This window comes from Sander vitreus, chromosome 2, assembly GCF_031162955.1.
Source record: "Sander vitreus isolate 19-12246 chromosome 2, sanVit1, whole genome shotgun sequence".
Lineage (NCBI taxonomy): Eukaryota > Metazoa > Chordata > Actinopteri > Perciformes > Percidae > Sander > Sander vitreus.
Genome location: NC_135856.1, coordinates 31,794,633 through 31,817,657, shown reverse-complemented (window position 1 = coordinate 31,817,657; position 23,025 = coordinate 31,794,633). Strand labels below are relative to the sequence as shown.

Genomic DNA, 23,025 nt, shown 5'->3' with positions numbered 1-23,025 from the left:
TTTCTTTACATCAAATCGTCACCTCAACCAACCACATCCATAGCTACAGCACTAACAGCAGCCCCCTCGCCCACTCACCTGTCCTGTGAGGAACGTGCTGCTGCCCCCTACTGGTGGAATCACTTTGGTTATATTTCTGTCTTGTGTGTCCTGCTGTCCTACCAAGGCACTTCTCTCCTGCAAAAAACAAAAAGACCTATATCATTTACACTTTGGGTAACTAAAGAATCAGTCACCTATATTTTTTTTCATATATTGGAAATATTGCGGGATAATCCTAATGTTAACTAACATATTTAATGAACTTAATGCGAGGACCGAGAGTGTGATGATGCTAGCCTTACCCACAATGCTGAATCTGACCTGCCAGCTAAGAACACACAGTACCAGCAGGGTTCCCACTCTTTTAGAAATCATTTTCCAGGAGTTTGACAATACAGTACAGCACATGCTCACATACAATTATTATTGTACAATTATTCATATACATTTTTTTTTAAATGATGCAGGGTTCATGATGAAATGCCTCAGGTTCATTATAGGTGATAAATACACCCATCACTGCCAACTGTACAGTAAGGTCATCAGTACTGCCATGTTTATTTTGTTTACTTCCAAAACTCATTCCAAACACTAGCTGGTCCCTCATATGAACAAACTATGTTCTACCTCTGGAACAATTTCAAAATGTTATATAGCAGTAAATCCCACACTGTAAGGTATGCATTATTGTAAAAGCATTTTTTTGGCATGGGTTGATACTTGCCCCCCTAGTAGCCTATAGCTGTCTTGATGAATGAAATCTTAATTACAGTTAAGGTTACTTTTACGACTAGTTTACTACAGTTTTCCTCTGACCGTAACATTTCAAACAAAATGGTTTATGTAGTAAATCTGAGTGAGAGAATTTTCCAGAACAACATTATGGATACTTTTAATCAACTTTCAGGGGTTTCCATGACTGGAAAACTAGTCTCTAAATTTCCAGGTTTTTTCTGGACGCGTGGGAACCCTGACCAGCAGCTCAGCGAGGTTAACAGTTACACATACAGAGGAGAAGAAGTCAATGGTTTTCTTTCGTTTGGTTTTAATACAAAAATCCAGAGATATCATACGTCGCCATCTCAGATTTCATCTTTCACATTAGAACCCAAATTAGAGGAAAAAGGGGAAGAGAAGAGATTTTGGGGGGGGGGGGGTCGGCGGCAGGGGAACAGAAAAAGTAAAAAAAATTCCAGATGCTCAGTCATTTACTCGCCTTGTAACATTTACACTTCTGTCACCTCGGGCAACAAGCTTGGATGCTGAACTCTGACCTTTAGAGGAGCCATTTAAATGAGCAGAAGAGCCCTCTGAAGTAGGATGTTTCCACTCTGTTAGAGTCCCTTGTGTACATGCAGATAAAACAATTTCTAACAGTGACAACAGCAACACCACGAGTGACTGCCAGAGGGATCAGTGTAAACCACTTCAACCAGATCTAGAAATGATTATCATCAATAAGAAGAGTTTCATTGATCCATTATGGACAGGAAGGTGTCTATGGTATTGCTTAGATCTATCCAACTCTCTTAGAACTATGTAAAAATGTTAAGAGTAGCAGTGTATTTGAAATGGAGCACAACACACAACCTTTACAGTTTTTAAATCTGTGCTACAAAGGTGCTCCATATTGACAGACAGAGGATTACATATTCCCAAGTTTTACCAGGAACAGTGAGGGAAGCGCAGTCTGACCAAAGAAAATCAAAAAGAACTGTTCACATGTGAGGCGACTTTCTTCGCGCTGTGGCCCCCGCAGTGACCGGGCCTTCCTCACACACTCCGCTGCACGTAGAGCACGTGTAGATCAGAGGTTTCCTGGAGCGTTACAGCAGATACAGATATGCATATGGTCGCTGGGTGTCCTCACTTCCGGTCCTCAGTAACTCTTCCTGCTCAGCTTCCTACAGATCTGTCAGAGATCAGATCCACTCAGCTCAGTCTCCCGTCCCCCAGTGACAGTTGTCCTATTTTCATTTAAATTAGCTTTTTAAAATTAGGGGAACGCAGTATGCGATAGGCGTATTGGAACAGCACTGAGTCAAACTCAAGTGGTTCTTGTCACCGTTATTGATCATCTCCGAGGAAACCGACAGTCCGAGCCAGTCCCTTACAGTTTGCCAATAACTGTATTTTCATATTCAGCTTGGTTGTCAGCTTTATTAAAAAAGTAAAATGGCCATTCTGTTATCTTCCTCTTCCCCCCCCCCCCCGCCTTTCCCACAAATATACACAACCGCACACATGCTCTCAACATACACACGCACACACACACACACACACACACAGTCCTGATTTTCACCATGTGGGAGAGAGCCAAGCCAAGCCATGCCAGGACAGACCCGATTAAGCTGAGCCTAAGAACAAACCCCTTTTTTCGCCTCCCACGTCTGGCTCTACAAAATGGCTGCCAGGCGTACCACAAGGCTCCGTGCTCGGCCCAATTCCTTTTCTCATCCACTGTTCTGCCGCGCTCACATATCATTGGCTAGCTCCTCCGTTTCTGTGGAAACGTCTCCGTTGGCGACCTTTGTGTTCTCCTCGTATCCGGGAGGCGTGAAAGCTAATGTGTAGGGGTAAAGCTTGCGACACTCTGCGCGGTACGACTCTGCACGCTCCTTACAGTCGCCCAGCACGGCGCCCCGAAGACACTCCAGGACCTCCGTGCAGATCTGATGAGGGAAGAGAAAGGATGAAGAAAAATTGGGAAATTTATTTTATTTCTTAAAAGAAAAGATGAAGAAAAGTCAACCTTAATACTGATCCATCAACAGAGCTATATACACAATTTACTGTACAAGAGGTGAAATACGGGCTATACTCTGTGTACCATATTAATAAGGCAATTATTTATATAAAAAGGACTACATCGCTATAAGTATATCCACTGTGGTATCAATGTATAATTGCTAACATTTTATATATACATATAACTCCTTTTTACCAAACAGTTGTCACAATGCTCAATTCCATAAATGCGTACCTGTATGCTTCTGTTGTCGAGGGACTCATCTAGTGCAGTGGCCAGCTCTATAGCCTTCATTTCTGTCGATGAGTCCAGATACACCATCATCTTAGCAGCTGCAGGGAGAGAAGAGCGTGTGTGTGTGTTTGTAACAAAACTTTTAAGAACTGAATCAAAAATATGACTTGGAGAAAAAATACTTTTTTTTTTTTTTTTTTAGGTATGTAGAATTAAGTATTTTGAGAAAGAGAGAACCAAATGTCTTTCTGAACCAGTTAGAAACTGTGACAGTGGAATGCATGAGTGTTGGAAGAGTGATTTCAGTGTTGTATGAAGGTTTTCTGATGGGCAGAGGAAGCTCTCAATCCTGTATATTAGAGATAAATCGGCAACAATGCATGAGAGGGAAATATCCCATACTGACTGGTACAGTTATGTCAGGTACAACACACAACCATCAGCTCCAGGATGTGAAAAGGTTTGTTATAAAATAAGAGTCAGATTCTTTATAATCTCTATAAATAGATATCGACATATGAATGCAGAATCTGTAGGCAACGGGATAAGATTTTGGTATGGGAAGCATTCTGGTTTCCATTTCTCCGAGTAGCATTGACCAATCATGTTTGAGCAGGCTTTGGTTGCATGCAGGTAAACAGTCAGTGTGGAGAGCAAAAGAGGTAGAAGGCAATGGCCAAAATGCAATCTTGGAACCCATCGGCTATTGTCTGACTACACCGGAACCCCCAAAATATTGGCCACTGCCGCTGGGTTATGAGATTGGATTCTCCATTATCCTAATGTTGTGTGTTCACACCAAGCGCAGGGATAAATGTGAACCTATCCTTTAACAACACTGCGTTTGAGAGAAGCGTACCAGCCAGTCGGTGTGGTATGGAGTTGGAGTGCTTGTTGAGGTAGGCCTGGTTGAAGCTCATGGCGTTGCTGTCTCCGAAGAGCCGGGTGATCTCCTGCTTCAGCACCGTCCTGACCACCTCCAGCAGCTCCTTGCTCTCAGAGACTGAAAGAAGGGAAAAGAGGGAGATGAGTGAGAGATATGAGGAATGTAGAAAACAAAGGACATGCAACCAACTAAATGTTTTTAATAAAGAAGCCTGTCTCATACCGCCTTTAAAGAAGCGTACTAGACACTGGTGTAACCATGGGTGGTCTGGGTCAATGGCCACCGCTCTCTTCACTGATTGGAGCATCAACAGGTACTTTTCTGAAAAGAGAAGACTGATTGTAAATCTGTGTGAAGCAGAAATCAAAAGTGAGGGACAGAGTATCAACATGGTAAGAACTAAAGAAAAGTCAGTCAAGTATCATTTGAAATGTGCTTGCCAACCTTTCCTGAAGTAGATCTCAAAGGCCAGTAGTTGTGTGTCTATTTTGTCCTTGACCAAGTGTTTGAGAGGCATCAGGAACTTAACAGCTTCTTCCAGTGGATTTTCTACCTGTAAAGTGCCAGAGAGGGAACTTGCATCACTTTAACGGATTCCGCTCGCCTGATCGCTTGCTATTCTAAGTGTACCCGTGTAAGCAGCGTCATGTTTCTCTCTCTAACCTTGACCAGCTTGTCAGGTATTAGCTCCTCCTTGGGCCCTCCGATCTCCTCGTCATCATCCTCCTTCTTCTTCTTCTGGTTCTTGAGCTGCTTCTCCTTCTCCGCGTTCTTCTTCTCCTCCTCCAGCTGGGCCTTTTTCTGGGCTCTCCGCTGCTTGTTTCTCAGCTTCTTCAGCTCTTTGTCCGAGAGGTTAGCTGGAGAAGAGAGCGGGGCGTTAATGATGGACTAAATGTACTACATTTCCTCTTTTTCTTGTCCACAGGGTTTCTGCAGGTTTCAACAAGTCAAATTTAAGACTTTTTAAGACCATTATGAATGAAATTTAAGCTCTATATCACGACATCAAAGTACAATGAAATGCAGTGTCATAACAGTACTTGCAAAGTAAATAAAACTATTAAAAATAGAATAGAAGTGACTACTAGTAATAATAATCTGTACATATACAGCTAATTATATTTGGACTAGCAAAAGAGAGAACTACAACACCACAGAAAAACAAAAACATTTTAATGAGCATTAGAGGTAGCATTACATGGACGTAGGAAAATTAAGACCCATTTAAAATTATTAATAACCTAGGACACAATACTTCCGCGAATTTAAAGGAACACGCCGACTTATTGAGTCTTTATCTTATTCACCGTAACCCCCAGAGTTAGATAAGTCCATACATACCCTTCTCATCCGTGCGGGTCGTAACTCTGTCTGACGCCCCCAGCGCTAGCCTGGTTTAGCACAGATCCTGGAGGTAACCGGTTCCAACTAGCCTACTGCTCCCAATAAGTGACATTTACATGTTGTGATTTGTATAGTCATAGAGTGTACAAATAACAAGGTCATATGAGACACAGCCGTCTTCTAACCGTATACAAACTGGGAACTATATTCTGCTACTTGGGCGGAGTGATTTGCTAGCAGCACCTGAAGCCCCGTGGTGAGGAGCAGAGAGTTCGCCTGGACTTCGCTCAGAGTTGGAGTAATAGAGTCAACAATTACTAGACAGTAAAAGCATAGTGACCTTGTTATTTGTACACCCTGTGTCCATACAAATCACAACATGTAAACAGGAACATGTTGCCGTTACTTTGTCACGTATTCGGAGCAGTAGGCTAGTTGGAACCGGTTACCTCCAGGATCTGTGCTAGGCTTAGCTAGCGCTGGGGGCGTCAGACAGAGTTACGACACACACAGAGATGAGAAGGGTATGTATGGACTTATCTAACTCTGGGGGTTACGGTGAATAAGATAAAGTCCCAATAAGTCGGCGTGTTCCTTTAAGACTTTTTTAAGGCCTAAAATGTTGATTTTTAAATTTTAGACTAAGACCCTGCAGAAACCCTGGTCCAGGAGAGCATTTGAAATATACAGGTAAACTCAATGGTGCTAATGGGACAGGCTCTCACCAGATTCGGCCTGCAGCTCCTTGCTGTCGTCAGTCAGGGGATTGTCGTGGAGGCTCAGGTAGATCTGGATGGCGCTGATGGCAGCCTTGTAGTAGAAGGGATGCATCCGGAGCACGTCCTCCAGCTTCAGAAGGTCCACGTAGGAGCGTAGCGTCATCTTCCTCATGCAGTAGGTGTGGAAATCAAATTGGTCGTCTGTTATCTCCACAAAATGCTGATGAGAGAGGGAAGTAAGGAGGAGGAAGATGTAACAAACAAACAAAAAAACAATCGGGGATTGGCCCAGGAATCTAATGCAAACATAGCATGCATTAATACACCAAGTATCCCATGATAATAAGGACTCACCCTTTCAATCTCGTGGCACTTCTTGAGGGCCTCCCCAAACTTGTTCATGGACTTGTAGGCGAGTGCACACTCCGTCTGGAACCACATACACTGCATCTCGTTGAGGTTCTCCACTGCCGAGGCTCCCTCCTGGACAAAAACAAAGCAAAAACACATGCATGAGCAAAGTAAATGACAAAACAGGGACATGCTCCATTATCATGTCAACTGCTGCTCTAGTCTCCCACACACACACACAATTCGTAGGAGACTAGAGTTGGGTTGATTTTGCCCGGTCCGGAACGGGCTTAAACCGGTGCCGACTGCGTCACCGCGCCAAATACAACTTACACTAACAGTGGTGGGCAGTAGCAGCTGTAACTAAATCTCAATAGCGTCGCTGTTTTCTGAATCAAAAAGCTTTTCAGTAGCTTGGCTCTTTTACTGATCAAGTAGTGCAATGGCGTCCACACAAGCTACATTTTCCCGGGCATTTGTGAAGCTCAAGCGCAGCGGAGCTTTCTGCTGCGGTCTGAAATCAAACTGCTTAGAATCCCCGACGCCACCGCCAAACAGACGTGCATAAAAAACAGTTTTGATGTAGTAAACTATTTTCGCCATGTTGAAAAGAATTCCACCCTCAGTTATTTAAGTTTGTAGTATAGTAATATACACTCACCCAAAGGATTATTATTAGGAACACCCTACTAGTACCGTGTTTGACCCCCTTTCGCCTTCAGAACTGCCTTAATTCTTCGTGGCATTGATTCAACAAGGTGCTGGAAGCATTCTTTAGAAACGTTGGCCCATATTGATAGGATAGCATCTTGCAGTTGATGGAGATTTGTGGGATGCACATCCAGGGGACAAAGCTTCCATTTCACCACATCCCAAAGATGTTCTATTGGGTTGAGATCTGGTGACTGTGCGGGCCATTTTAGTACAGTGAACTCATTGTCATGTTCAAGAAGCCAATTTGAAATGATACGAGCTTTGTGACATGGTGCATTATCCTGCTGGAAGTAGCCATCAGAGGATGGGTACATGGTGGTCATAAAAGGATGGACATGGTCACAACAATGCTCAGGTAGGCTGTGGCATTTAAACGATGCCCAATTGGTACTAAGGGGCCTAAAGTGTGCCAAGAAAACATCCCCCACACCATTACACCACCACCACCACCAGAGGGGGGATGAGTGGTACCCGGTGGGGTCTTCTGCTGGTGTAGCCCATCCGCCTCAAGGTTGTGCGTGTTGTGGCTTCACAAATGCTTTGCTGCATACCTCGGTTGTAACGAGTGGTTATTTGAGTCAAAGTTGATCTTCTATCAGCTGGAATCAGTCGGCCCATTCTCCTCTGACCTCTAGCATCAACAAGACATTTTCGCTCAGAGGACTGCCGCATACTGGATGTTTTTCCTTTTTCAGACCATTCTTTGTAAACCCTAGAAATGGTTGTGCGTGAAAATCCCAGTAACTGAGCAGATTGTGAAATACTCAAACCAGCCCATCTGGCACCAACAACCATGCCACGCTCAAAGTTGCTTAGATCACCTTTCGTTCCCATTCTGACATTAAGTTTGGAGTTCAGGAGATTGTCTAGACCTGGACGACACCCCTAAATGCATTGAAGCAGCTGCCATGTGATTGGTTGATTAGATAATTGCATTAACAAGAAATCTTACAGGTGTTCCTAATAATCCTTTAGGTGAGGGTATAACTGCCATGGGGTCTCTGGGTTGTATTCATTCTTTGCAAATTGACTTAATGGGAAAAACAATCAATCCTCAGCTGTCTGTGTGTACTTGTGTGCAAACCCACACACAGTTTTCCTCACCCGTGTGAACTTGGAGCACATTTCCTCGGCCTCTTTGACCATGCCAGCCTTCAGCATGTACTTGGCACACTTGGAGTTGATGAATCTGTCAGCGGTGTCCAGAGCCTGGGCCTCATCCATCCACTGAGCAGCCTCTTTGATGTTCCCAGCATGCTGCAAGAGGAGAAAGGTCAATCCAACAGTCAAGACGAGCAGCATAGCCACATCCGGCTTCTGTTACAACAATAAAACACATGTACGAATGTGCCGTATTTTACCTTGTAAATCTTGGCTTTGATAAGGAAGAGTTCGATGAGTGTAGGCGTGCTCTCTATGGCTGCATTTATGTATTCCAGAGCCAGTGTCTGTTGGCCAATTATGTTGTAGTGCTGTGCCAGGAAGTACTGCACCCAGAGCAACGTGGTCGGCGGTTCCTCCTTACCGTCATCTGCGAGAGAAAAGAGAGACTGTGTAAGTTTACGTCTTCAGGGATGTAAACCAAAGACTGCAGCAGTTAACCTTGGAAGATCTAAACCGAAATGAGAAATGTTGGTTATAATCCTTAAGTAATTGAATGAAATCAGACCGTATTTTGGATACTTTTTGAAGTCTTCATTTTTCTGCAATAGCCATTTAATGTATTTTCATTCTGCAACCACCACTCTTCATTTTTAGTTTGGTGGTGGAGTTTGCCATTCAAAGCATATGGATTCACAGAAAAATTTGCAAAATGTAATTCAGTTTTAGCTTTTTAATGATACATTATTGGTATCTGCCTCACCGTTTACTGTTCACTCTCCCACAGCCGTATCAGAGCTGCATTAAGTAACTGCTAATGCAAAGCCAACATTTCCAACTGCTGCTGCTTCACATTAAAAGTATTCGACGTGCCAAACATGGGGCAGCTTTTATTTTGAAGCAGTCTCAGGAAACGCCTTGCATTTATCACCAAGGTTAACACTGACTGCAAAACTGTTTATCAAAAATGTGTCCAAAAAACTATACTGTCACTTTGGGCATTTTTGGTCAGCGGAGCCGTTAAGATTTTGCAGGGAGAAATGGAACAACAAGGAGCAGCCAGTGAGCTGTTGCACACGTCCAACTCCTCAGCAAGGTGACCAATGTGCATGGCATGAAATCAGATTATGACTACAATTATTTCGACTGACTTTTGATAAATCATTAAGGATTACAATTTACGCTAGACTACACACTGAATATTCTTAATTAGAAAGACATTAAATCCAATATTATAATCCTGATTTATACATTTTGTCCTCACCGTTCTGGTTGAACATTCTACAGCTTTTTAATGTGGTTTCATAGCCGACCACCAACTCCTCTATTATTGCCACCTGCAACGAGAAAGGAGGACAGAGTACATTACCTCCCCTGCAGTACTGAGTACACAATACTTAATACACAATAAGTTGAATCTAGAACACTTTGCCTCAGATTGACCCCTCTTCCATCAGTGCATTATGTAAGCTGGTTTAAAAGGGAGGAAAAAAGTGTCATTGTGATTAGAGCAGTCATGGGGCATATCCAGCAGCAGTGCTGTCACCTTTTCTTTGTTGTTGTACAGTGATTTGAGGGTGGTGAAGACGGGCGGACAGCCTTTACTGAAGTTCAACCGCAGATACCTGTCCAGACACTCTTTGAACTTCTCACCTGCAGGGACATACGGTGAGAAGGAGAAGATCAGAAAACTTGACTCCACTTCTATCAAACGGGTAACTTCAAATACAAGTGGAGTAAAAACTGGGAACCCAGATAGCAGGAATACAATCCAACAACTGAAGCTGAAGACAGCTGCTGGCTTGTTCATTTATACATTCGACACAAACGGATATTTTAACTAAAGTCACTGTTTTAGTTGAAAGGAGACGATTTATTGGCCACACCAGAGAGGAAGTTGAGGGGCAGCCGGCGAGGAACCAGTCCTTTGGGAAACTTCTCCCAGGCGTCTTCGTAGATCTTTTGTCTCTCTTCTACACAGCCTGGAGAAAAAAAAAACAACATAACAATTCAGTAGGGTTGACAATTGTAGATTGTACAATGAATGTGGATATTTTAAGAGTCAGTGAAGATGATGCTGGTGTTTCTAATGTGTCATACTTGGCTTTAGGGCATTTTCCAAGCCACGGTAATAGGCCCAGTTCTCGGGGTTCCTCTCTTGCAGACGGCGGTAGACTTCTGTTGCCTCATCCAGACGCTCCAACTTCAACAGTACCTCTCCTATAGAAACACGAGAGGAGAGCTTAGGGGTCAAAGTTCATAGAAAGAGTCAAATTCAACTGACGACAAAGCGATGTGCTAATGCATCCCATAAAATATGATGCCATTTGGCCTGATGGTGGAGCTATAACTTAAGTCCCAAATTATAAAAGGCCACGCCCCCTTACACGGTGAGTCTGACTTGGAATGTCTCACACAAGTCCTGCTCAATGTGCTCTACAGAAAAGCCTCTTGGACCATAAACATCCACCACAACTGTTTTTTGCTAATTTGCATAATGTGAAAAACGGTTAAATTAATATACTTTGGTCAATTTTGATTCTGTCAACACCAAAATTGGTATACAGCATAGCGGGACTGAGATACACATTTCTACTAGAAATGAGCAAGACTGGTGAAAAAACATGGCCGCCATCAATCAAAGAACTTCATAAAAGGGCGGTCTTAGCAGGGAATTGTCCACAACTCAAGTTCTTCTTGAGGAGTCCTGCTTAAACTAGATGGAGACATCTGGCACGAAAACCTGAATGTACGTACCAATTTACGTTGAAATACGATAAAAGGGGAAAAATGGCGTGACTTATTAAATAGTTGCATCCATTGTATTGTTGAAAGTGATTGTGCTTGGTTTCACCTCATTTTCTGCCATATTAAACCAGCTGCAGCATCTTTACTCAGATTTGTAAAGCCCGAAATCTGCTCAATGCTGCTTGCGGCTTTGATTTTGGCAATTGGGCTGCTTCCTTCTGTTGGCTGAGAAAGGGTTTGAACCCAGGAATTGCCGCTTGCGGTTTTATTTATTATTATTATTTGGGGTCATCCCATACACTGCAGCCTGCATTCTCTACTGACGGTGACAAACAGAGTGACGGCTGACTCATATGAACGAGTTCAACGTGGGTTGAATGCACATCGGTAGGTCTGCGTTATTAAGGGTTTTGTTTTTTTTACTGATGGCAAAATGTTTCCAGCAGAAACAATGGCTGTTTTTGCAACCTCAGCGTAGACAATGTGATGTGTAATATCTGCTGCCTGACGTTCCTAACCTAGCTCTGCTCGCTCCCCGGAGCTGCTCTAGCCTGCAAATGTGTGTGTCTTTGCCCGTCTGCGGCACAGTAGCCTTCACAGTGCTGACATTGACAGAGTAACAATGGAGCACATTGACTCACCACGTGTCTCCTCCACAGCCAGTTTGTCACAGATCTGTTTCTCATAGCTGGACAGATGCTCCAGGGCCTCCTTGTACAGGCCTGCTTCCCTCAGCACCTGGTTCTGGTACAGCAGTAGCTCGCTGTATTCGTAGTCCACTTTGTCTGGAGACGTCTGGCCAAACAAACGGGGGGGGGGTTAGTGAAGTCAACATTTTCTACAAGCAACAGTTAAAAACTACTGGAGCTGCTGGGTGGACTTCTGCATCTATGCTGTTCAGGAAACTCTGCATCATTCTTCGTGTATAGGGGTTAGTTGCCTAGTCACACCAACTGGTTGTATTACATAGATGGTACAAAGACAGGAAGCAGATCGGTCTTATCAGGAGCAAGCCAGAGAGAGGGAGAGAGCGAGCTCTATTGTAGTTGTGACCGATGCAGAGACAACACCCATATTTAAAACTTTTGAGAGGAAGAACTGAAAAAAGGCTTAAAAGCGCACACAGTAACTCGTAAGCAAGTCAAACACGTGCGACATGACACAAAACGGGAGTAATCCCATTACTCCTCTTACACTGCAGTGTGTGGCACAGCATCTGAGATACACAAAACACTTCATACGCATGGCTCTTTGTCACCTCAGTTTCTCAGTTCTAAATCATAATTCCTAATCATCTCATCTCATGTATGAAGAATGACAGCGACAGACTTTATATAAAGAAAATTGCTGAGCCGTCATCGAGTCTAACCTGTTGTGTTTTCCTGAACTCCTCAATGATCTTTGCGGCCATCTCGTAGTCTTCCAGGAGATGATAGGCGATGGCGTAGCCGATCCAGGAGGCCCGCTGCGCTGGCCGCAGCTGCAACAGCTGGTATCGTGTCTCCTACAGAACAAAAATATGCCAACGCAGGCTTATTTAGCGGTGCTTACCATCAGAACCAAGACTCTTGTGTGGCCCAAAGGATTCGTAATGTGATGTGTAGCTGGAGAGATAAAGTAGGAGGAAAAGAGGCGGCACAAAGTGAAAAAGACACAATTTGCTGATTCATGGTATTGTCACCAGGTTGTCACTAGCTGGTTAAGGGAGAACTAAAAATTGCTTTCTCTCTCTCTCTCTCTCATCCATATTTGTAATCCTTTCCAACAGACTTTTCATCATACCTCTCACTAAGTAAGCATCTAAATCCCAGCCTGTGTCCCGCGAGAGCGGTTCTACATTGTGAAACCTGACTGCGACCTGATATCTGCCTGCTGATATGCTCCGTCCTCTCCAAACCAGTGCCATGCTGCGCCCTGGACAAGGCAGAGCGACAGAAGGATGTGTGTATTCCAGAAAAGTTATTTACCCACAAATGACGTAGGTCGGTTCTATTCTTGCATTACAAAGAAAAGTGACCATATTTCTTATATCTGCTTCCCACAGCTGGTCGTGCACTCTAAGGCATGCTGTTTCACGGCTGAACCTGTGCCCTGACCCTGGGGCAGGATGACTGAAAATGGCTTTTCATTATGATAATCCAAGATATCTCTCAGAATCATTATTTACCAGGATAGAAACCATCCACTCATAGTAAGTTCCCCTGTCAGTCCTCACCCTGTAACCCTCCAGGTCTCTCATCTGGATCTGCAGCAGGGACAGGTCTCGAAGGATCTGCAGGTTGTCCTTGTCCCACTTCAGAGCGTTGCGGTAACACTTGATGGCCTCGTCGTACTTCTTATCCGAGCGCTGCAGTAGGCCGTATACGTGCCAGCCTGGGATGCACATGGAGTTAAGGAACCATCTCCATATAATCTGATGTTATCAAACTACTATCAAAAAGGTATACTGCACAGGGGTACACAGAGATGTTGTGGTTACTGGGGGTCACTGTGGCCCAATAAGCCTCTCCTGGTTAGAGCAGACTACTGAATTAACTGATCCATGTATCAATCACTTGAATGTTGGTTCTGTAACATGTTTTTCTTAAATGTTACCTTCTTGAAGAAGTCCCATTCCGCTGACAATTTCAAAACTGGGGGGGGGGGCGGGGAGAATAAACACAAAAACATAATAAAATAAACTGCTCAAGCCATTGGTTAACGTTAGCAGCACACACCCATGACTGGGGGTGTACACCTGAACACGTGTTCAAGAGCAGTCACTGCTGACTTGGTTTAAAATAAATAGAAAAGAAACTAATTACCCGCATTTTCATTTCGATTCATTCTTTAGTCTATAAAAAAAAGGTCAGACGATAATGAAAAATATCCACCACAATTCCCTAGAGGCCCAATTGATAAAATAAATCAATCAAAATCACTAACTATACATAAAAAAAAAATATGATTTGTTGTTAAATCCCTGCTCTCTGTATATCAGCATGTATCCCTTAAATAAGACATTTTTGCCACAGGCTCTCAAGATAAGACTTGACTGGTGAAGCTGAAGAAAGATAGCAGTGTGTTGTCTGCTCAGAGATATGTTGACTTTAGGCTTAGTCTGTCCAGCACTTTTTCCCCTCAGGCCTGGGAGTCACCGGGAGGGAGAGAGATAGGCAGAAAAAGAGCAATAGCGAGAGGATGGGCTGCCTATGCTCAACATAGACAAGAGCTCCTCAGCACAATGTGTGGCATCTCAAGGTCCTGTGGCATCAGACACACATTCACTCATTTTACAAAACACACAGCAGCTGAAGGTCTTAAATCAAGGTTCTTGCACCATTTTTAAAGTTTAAAATTCAATTATTTTAAGGGCGTTTTCACACCTATAGTTTGTTTGCTCTGGTCCAAATCGGTTGATGAGTTTGTGAACTCTGGAGCGTTTTCCACCTATGATTCGGTTTCGTTTCACATGGGGAAAAATCCAAGCGTACCAAAATGCATCACTACCAGGGCTTATTGGTCAGATCTGTCTGGGGCGGGAGCAAGAAACTAAATACAGGAAGAAGGTCCTGTGTTCTGGACCAGTGCATATTTCTTGCCTCTCCATGTTCAAACCAACTCATTTCATTTTAAAACAAAATTCAGACATTGTTTCACGAGCAACGTTACAACATCTGCTCACCGAGACATCGCTCTGCCCTGCCGTCTGTCTCCAACTTTAGCCGCGGCTAGTTTGACCACGGAAATGCGAGTGACCGCGAGCCTGAACGCAGTCTATATCTGTGAGAGAAGCATCGCGAGCATCTACAGTTTGCATGTTCTGCTGCATCACAGATTGCAAGATCAGAGTGCGATTGCTGCATTCACACCTGCCCAAACGATCCGCACCAAGGGGGAAGACGAACTCTAGCGTGATTCAAGCGAACTAAATTAGTCAGGTGTGAACGTAGCCCAAAAGACCTTTTTAAAAGACTAATGAGCTTAATTTCCTTGATTTTACTTCAAGAATTGTTAAGATGCTGCGAGAACAATGTAGTGCCAACAGCTTACCCCAGAGCATATCTCCTTCACTAACACACAAATGATGATGTGTGCCACGACATGAATAAGCAGTGTTTCCTCTAGAATTTTTTTCAGCGAAACCATCCAGAAAATAGACGGTACCGTAGGGTGACGGTGGGTTAACGTCACATTACTAGCTACATTTTTCATGTTGGTTTTGAGCGGTATGCACCCCCACTAACCTGGAAAACGGTTTTAAATCAGTAACGTTACTACAGCGTGTTGGAAAAATACACACAGTCTCCTGCAGCGGCGAGTAAGAGGGGCCGTCACAGCAGCGTGGCTAACGTTAGCTTCTTGTCTCATCTGGGATCTGATAAACAGTAAATTCATCAACTTCAGTGTCCACAACGCTATTTTCCAATAAACTGTAGCTGTCATATTTCACGGGCGTGAGTGCGGATTTCATGTCGCGGCTTTTGTCGCCGTTTATCACTTATTGAGTGAAGTAGCTAGTACTCGCCCTGTTGTTTATTTGGTTGCCATAACTTCGCGAGTGATGACGTCCTGTCACTGTTCCAGTTGCTCTGCTCACCCTGGGGGGGGAGAGAGCAGATGACAGTTCGCTTGAGTTCAGTAGAGCAGACGGCGCTACGACTTTATGACTTTTCATAAACAGCTGATGGAGCGGTGGTGCGTGGTGTACATAGCGGAAACCCTGTTGTGCGTCTGCCCTATTTCTGATACCGTGGCGCTGGACATTTTACTGTGGCGGGCCGCCACTATGCTATCAACATAGAGGAAACGCTGATAAGGATACAGACGTGGCTCTTGAGGTCGTTGCGCAGGCCTCTTCTCACCAGGTCGTAGGCCTCCTCCTTCTTCCCCAGACAGTTCAGGGTCAGTCCCTTCATCGCAAGGGTCTCTGCAGGGAGACAATACAGGTACAGCAGACGGTAAGAAATACAGTACATATTGCCCATTGGCAGCAGAACCTTTTCATCCATCTTTCCATCCGTACGTCTGCTGCTTACCTCCATGCTCTGCAAACTTGGGGTTGGATAGAATTTGTTTGCAGAACTTGAGCCCATTTCTGTACTGCTTGTGTTCGTAACATCGCTGTGAAAGGAAGGAGAGAGAAATCACACAGGGTTCCCACATCTTCACAAAATTTCCCATGACTTTTAAAAAAGGACCCATAACAAGTTTCCATGATCATTCACAACATATAACACGAACAGAAGTATATGGTACACTTTACTCCAAATGTTAATTATTGTATGAAAATAAACAGCAAACTTTTCAAATCTCTAATAGTTGGCTGTGTTTACAGTCACATGCACAGTCAATACATTGTCTTTTATTTAAAAAATAAATAACATTGCTTTACAAGCACATGGGGGAAACAGAACCAATTGTACTATCTGTGTATTCTTAATGGATTATAAACTCATTTCTGGATGCAAGTCTGAAAATGAGTGCACTGTGGACGATTTAGTTAATATGGAGAAATGTCTTTAAGAGACAGTGATGTCTTGGTCACTTTCCGAGTTCTGGCAATAAATACAGAATGAGTCATTGTTGTTCACCACCAACAACTATATCATTACAACAGCAGCACATTATTATTCCCCCTTACTATCCATATTAAGATTTATCTATATCCATATTAACATATATCTGTCTACTGCCCAGAGCTAAGCTTAAATGATGAATAAGACTTAACTTTTTTAAGACAGTATTACACCAACTTAAAGAAATTACCAGCTTTTTGTCCTAAAGTTATATTTAGTACGCAGTTGCACATCAACAGAACACCTCTCTTTTTAAGATGATCCTGTGTGTGTGTGTGTGTGTGCGATAAGAAGAGTTAAGCTGGCAGATGGCATTTCGTTGTCGTACTGTCGACTTCACTCAGGTTGAAAAAGGATGACGTCAACCTCACATATGGGTGCCAAGGTAGATTATGAAATTAGAAGTAATTCACTGTTGAACTAAGTGGAGGATTGTACCATTAGCAGAGACTTTGGGCTCAGGACAGAACAAACAGGCTGAATGTCCTGTCAGTTGCTGGATGGTGATGCTTTAGCTACACACTGCACTCTAACTGAGCTGCATAAAAAGGACAATGTGACACAGAATTGTGCATACTGGTGCAAAACAGTTGCCTGTGTGTAAAAAGACCATCTGTTCAAGGTTGTAAGGGGCTAATGGAGGGTAATTGGACACACATTAGGAGATGGACACACATTAGGAGATGTACACACATTAGGAGATGTACACACACAGTCGGCCACAGTACTCGCCTCAATGGCACAACCTTATCACCTTTACCCAAACCATCTGATTTACTGACACCAATTTCTCTCCACAACTCCAAACTATTACATCAAAACTATTGTTATAGAACTAGGGAAAGTGCTCTCCATTGTCCTGATTCATTCCATAATTAATCTAATGACAGCCATGCATAGAGTGTTAGATTGGCATTGGGTCTTTTATAATATCGTCTAAATTAGGGCTGCACAATTAATCGAATTTTAATCCTGATCACGATTTTGGCATCCCACGATCAAATTCACGCGATCGAGCGATATTTAAAATGCTTCATTCCGTTCATAGAATGCTCTGTATAAAAAAAAAAATTTTTTACCCAAGCTCCGTAAACCACTCTCTAAACACGTGCCTCGATGAGCCAATCAGAGTGGTTCCCTGCACCGCGCAGCTTAGTTTAGATGTAGACAGTCACAGAGGACAGAGTAACGGGAGGAAAATTCCACAACAGATAGCAGTCGGTCACGAGGTTTACCAGTAAACGCAACATTTTGTCCCGTCTGTGTTGTTTTTCAGACAACAGCAGTGACCAGTGCTAGTTTGAGTCTTTTAGCTCATAGCTTTAGCGGCAGACTGTTGTACGTCCCGCTGTTGGAATCCTCTACAGTGAAATACAGTCACACTACACCGTTTAGCTGTCAGCATTTTAGCCGTGTTTAATCCAGTTACTAATGTAGCTAACGGTAGGCTAACGTTAGCTGCTGTGTAACGTGTTATTAGTGTTTACTAGCGTGACATGCAGCGATGTTTCTGTTGCCTCTAACGTCTGTTTTGGAGCATCAGAGCACAACGCAGACATTTAAGTGGGACCGTAATCCGTGTTGCTATTTCGTCCGGTAGATACCAGGCACCGGATTTTAACATGCGCCCGTTAACGTGAGCAGGCATGGGCGAGTTACCGATTTTAAGGTATACCACTGTATGAAAAAGTCACGGTTTCAAAACCACTAAAAATTTCCGTTATACCGTTCCTGTGGTATGACCCGCTTTATGATTGGTCGCAAACAGAAAGTGCCGGTCAGAAATCCCCCCTGCTGCCAACGTGCAGCGTAGAGTATCAGCCCCCCGCCTCCTCCTGTTGTTGGTGCGAGTGTCTGTGCATGATGTCTGCAGGAGATGAAACTACCAAACACTTCCCGCACGTCAAAGACCGAAGCCGGCTATGTGGGAATTTTTCGGGTACTGAAAAAGCACCGACGTCCCAAACTAATTCAAGGTAACGTAACGCTGTCTTTGAATGAACGTTCAGTTTCAGGAAAGTGGCTGCATGTGTCCGACAATGCACAAAACATCAACAGCGGTACAAGCCTACAGCTCTTGGCGGACGCGGAGTGCGGAAAATGTGCCAGAGCCTCCCGGACGGGTGAACTGAGACTCCGTTTCTGGTAATGATCGGTTAACATTTAATTTCATTGTGCTTTCTTTTGGAAGGCTGGCCTGAGTTAAACGCCAGCTATCAGTAAACAGAAGGTAGTGTCTGGTGTGTGCTCCAGTGTTTGTGTTTGTGTGTGTGTGTGTGTGTGTGTGTGTCCGCCACGGCATTTGGCGACTGTTAAATTCGGACCCTGCACACACGGTAGAATGTTTTTAAGGAGAATGTAGGCCTATCAACAGAAATAAATTATCGTCATGGGAAAAATACGTCGATAACAGCTTCAGAATTTCGATGTTGACGATGTAGACATTTTCGATTAATCGTCAAGCCCTACTATGCATTACATGTCAATTTAGCAACATTAACACCACCAGCTGTGCTTGTCCAGCTTGTTCTCTACCTAACCCAAAATAGCTCGTCCCCCGAGTTACAGAGAGAATCTGTCAAAGCCGGGGCTTTAAGCCGCAGGGCTCACTGCAAGGAGTGCAACCGTTAGATTTAGGGAAAACATTTCCCAAAGCACTGACGCTACATTCACATCAGGTTGGAAGAAGGGTGGTGAGGAGGAGAGTCTTGGAGTTACAACTCAAATTAGTGAAGAGCAACTGAAGAGGATAACGCAGCAACATTGTACTAGTCACGTCAAGTCAGCTTTATTGTCAATTTCTTCACATATGCTAGAGATGCAGAGGAATCGAAAGTTCGTTTCTCACCATCCCACGGTGAAGAACAAAAATGCACAACAGATAAGACAAGACATTCCTACCACAGGAGTAAAAAAAAGTGCTCAACAGATAGGGACATTTTTCCTAACACAAACAATAAACGGCAACAATATCACAAGATCAGACAAAAACAAGAATGTCACAAGCAGAAAAACATTATATCGTGATATGAGACTAGATATCCTAATATGACAAAAGTGTTGTCTTTTTCTGGTTTTAAAGGCTGCATTACCATAAAGTGACGTCATTTCCTATCCATTTCTATTTTTCTAAGTGATTTTTGACTTAGTATCAGAACTATAATACCTAGAAACTTCGCCCTACTGTTCATTTAGGAGATGTTTCTGGTGGAGCGGTAAGTCCGTCAGCTGAGCCACGTCTATCAGCATGAGGGTTTGAATTGAATGCTATCAATCCAGAAGAATGTCAGCACGTCAGTAGGCAGGACTGCCGAGCTGGTGTAGCCAGTTTCATTGATGAAAGTCGCTCTGCATATGCATTATATTTTATGTTCCATCACGTGCAGCCAGCCTGTCAGACTGGCGATCTCGAGTAACCACGATTGGACAAATTAGAAATATTAGAGATCACCCAAGCCTACCTGGCACCTATATTGTTCTATACACCCAATACTACTCATAATCCATCTAGACAGTGCTGGATAAATCATTTCAACAGGCAGACTCAGTTCCACTCTACTCAACCTGTCCCACCGCATGTTGAGCACTAAACAAAAAAAAAACACAAGAGGCTCCCCCTTGGTGTGGGCGTGTTGCTACAGGTATCACTGCAATGAAAAGGAAAAACCCGGAAGTCCAAATTAAAGAATTACATCCATTAGTCAGAATAAAATGTTTGTGTCAGTGCTCTGTATGGCACTTTTCACATCCCCTCCACCCACCCTGTCTGCAACACAGATTTGTCATTTGTTGCTGCAGCTTAGGGAGAAATTAGGAGCGCTTAGCTGGATGCAAGTCAAGCCCTGCAAATTCAAATGCACCACAAAAGTGTTCATGTCAGAACAAGACTGCGATAAAGCATTGCTGAAAATCACCATTTTAAAGAGATTAATGGTGCAAGGTCCACATTTAGGTTAGGCTAACAGGACCACAACAGAACAAAATGGAAACTCATGAAACTTCAGTGCCATGCTGAAACTGGAGACCTGCCAACTTCTAATAATGCATTTGGGCACTCTGGGAAAGCAAAAATAAATAGGGGTGTGGCCCACTTCTGACTACAGCCAGAGAGCTGCAAATCTCATATCAAATCCCCACTGCAGAAAGGGTAATGACATTTTATTCTGGGTACTGTCATCCACACAACAATTTCAACCAGACAATGCTTTCAGATCTCTTCTTAACTAGGAACAAGAACTATAGGTCACCTCACTTTTTTGATAGACAAGTCTTGAACAATGTTTATCAGAAAAAAAGTGACAGTATACTCCGATATATGCCTTATACGTAGCTCTTATTCACCAAGTGATTTAACTTATGTACTGTGTTCCACGGGACATTTTTCATAATTTAAGTTTTTTTTATTGATTAACTCTATAATTAAGCGTGACATCAGAAAAACACAACTTCAATCCAACACATTTAACAGTGTGGCGCAACAACAGTTGAAGGGAAAGCTATAGCCTACCAGCAAAATACAGGCTGTAACTTTTCAAGATCAGGTGCAGGTCACACAACCCTGGTTTTCCTGCCAGAGGTAGAGTGAATGAATGCCCTCTGCCAATGTGCTGATAACTGATAAAGCCACCAACTCCCAGCAGAGCCCCTGCCTTTAAAACAATAAAGGATATCTGAACTGGTCAGTGGCGGTAAAACGTACTCCACACACTTCATGCAAAGTATGTAAGCTAGATATCAATGCAGTGCCGAGATGTTTAACAACACACACTGACAACCTACAAGCACGGCAGAAGAGGAAGACTTGTTTAACATGCAGCAAAGGACACAAGTTCCTAGACAGCTCAGTTACTGTCATATCCGTGAGAGCCACAGCTTTGGAACCCCTAACCGAGGAAGTAAAGTCAGGAAACTCGTTTTTTTTTTTTACAGTAAATCCGTTGTTTGTCTAATTTCTATTGCTCTTAAATCACTTGTATTTTTTATTACACACTATTTTATCAGGTCTTATGTTCTGTGTTTTAATTGTTTGTGTTGTTCACAAAAAAAACGTTATCATATCCTGTAACCATTACAACTTTATCCGCAACTATAAAAATGTGGGCAGATAGCAAATAAACAGAGGGGCGACACAAGGATTCAAATATGAGAGAGGGATGGATGGATGGGTAGCTAAGTTAGCTAGCTAGCTGCCAGAGCTCAGCAGGCCTGAAGCAGCTACAGATTTGCTGACAGTGACATCGGTCCGTCCCTTGCTTCCTCTCGTTTTCACACATGACCTAATCCAACAAAGACCGGAGATGGAAATGTTTGCAGTCCTAGGTTCAGGACTGAGAGATTAAGACTGACAATTACCCAAAGACTGCTAAACCGAGATATCTAACGCTAGTTAGCTAGTGTTAGCAAATTAGCTAACGTTAAATGGCCAGGAGCTAAGCTCGCATAGCTGGTAAGCATGGACATCAAACGTGCAATTATATTCCGGTAAAACACCTGCTATGCGTTCAGTTATCAACAAACAAACGCCAAAACAGTTATAAGAGGTAGTTTGAGAAGCTAACTAACAGCATACACTACCGCAACACGACTTATTGGTTGTTGTTTGTGACAGGTGGAGAGGCCTTTCGTAACTAACGTTAGCTAGGTTTGGCTATTTAAACAAGCACTGACATGCTTTTAGTGGTGCTGCACTTTAATAACCATGAACTCGTCCGTCAGAATAACAACAGAGTCAAGAACTACCATTTTGGCTTTACGTTCGGTGACAGCGCATGTCAGGGCCGGGCTAGCTGGCCCATTCAATGGAGCCATTTTGCTAACACACTCAAGCTGAAGCTAGCAGCCGGAGAGCTACAGACAGTACCGCAAATTAATCTTTAAACTCGTAAGTTGTCTATATTAACGACACCTGTCGTTATGCAGCTCTTTAACAATTAACTCACCAAAATCCTTTTGAAGAGAGCGTTCTCTTTCGGCGGTAAAGTAATTGTCGGCATTGTTGCAGTTGAGATCAGTTCCCCCCTCGACCTCAGCACATGTAGCTAAAGTTAGCCCGGGTAGCCTAGTCAAGACGAGTAGAGTTGAGTGATGATGATGGCCCAGGCTCGCTCCCCTGCTTCAGCCGCTCCGCTCGATTGCTCCGTCTTCCCTCGTCACTCACTTCCTCCCTCCTCACGTGGTGACGGAAGCTCCGACACCTTTCAAAATGGCGGCGGCTGCCTACTTTAAACTACCTTTTTTCTTTTCTTTTTCTTTTTTTTTTTATATGTATTTATTTAGTAAAGAACATAGGTACATCGTCAGTATGTACATATATAAATAGTCAATACCAGAGGTGCATATACAAAGAAAAATATATGTAGAAAATAAATAAAAAAGTAGAAAAGAAAAGTACAGTAGGCTACATATTAAGTCAAATGTAGCCTATCACATGAGGAATTTTTCAAACACACTTCCAGTCTTAATTGCCTTCTTATTTTTAATGACTTTTATAGTGTTGCCGTATTGTTGCAGTTCTTGAAAGAAGTGTTCAAAGCTTGGTTTGGAGTCCGCCCATTTCTTCTTGTGAATGTGGAATTTCCC

The 23,025-nt window shown here is 43.3% G+C and overlaps 1 protein-coding gene across 1 annotated transcript; it reads right to left on the bottom strand.

Annotated features, from left to right (window-relative positions):
- Nucleotides 1-1,070: 1,070 nt before the first annotated feature.
- naa15b (N-alpha-acetyltransferase 15, NatA auxiliary subunit b) lies at nt 1,071-22,540 on the bottom strand. Its single transcript, XM_078266110.1, has 20 exons — nt 22,386-22,540; nt 15,907-15,991; nt 15,693-15,797; nt 13,104-13,261; nt 12,258-12,392; nt 11,530-11,683; nt 10,241-10,360; nt 10,027-10,122; nt 9,687-9,793; nt 9,405-9,477; nt 8,401-8,570; nt 8,144-8,296; nt 6,329-6,457; nt 5,981-6,194; nt 4,575-4,768; nt 4,356-4,464; nt 4,134-4,232; nt 3,885-4,028; nt 3,026-3,123; nt 1,071-2,714 (listed from the first exon to the last, which is right to left on the bottom strand). The coding sequence occupies exons 1-20, from the start codon at nt 22,437-22,439 to the stop codon at nt 2,517-2,519; spliced, it is 2,595 nt and encodes an 864-aa protein (XP_078122236.1). The 5' UTR covers nt 22,440-22,540; the 3' UTR covers nt 1,071-2,516.
- Nucleotides 22,541-23,025: the final 485 nt, after the last annotated feature.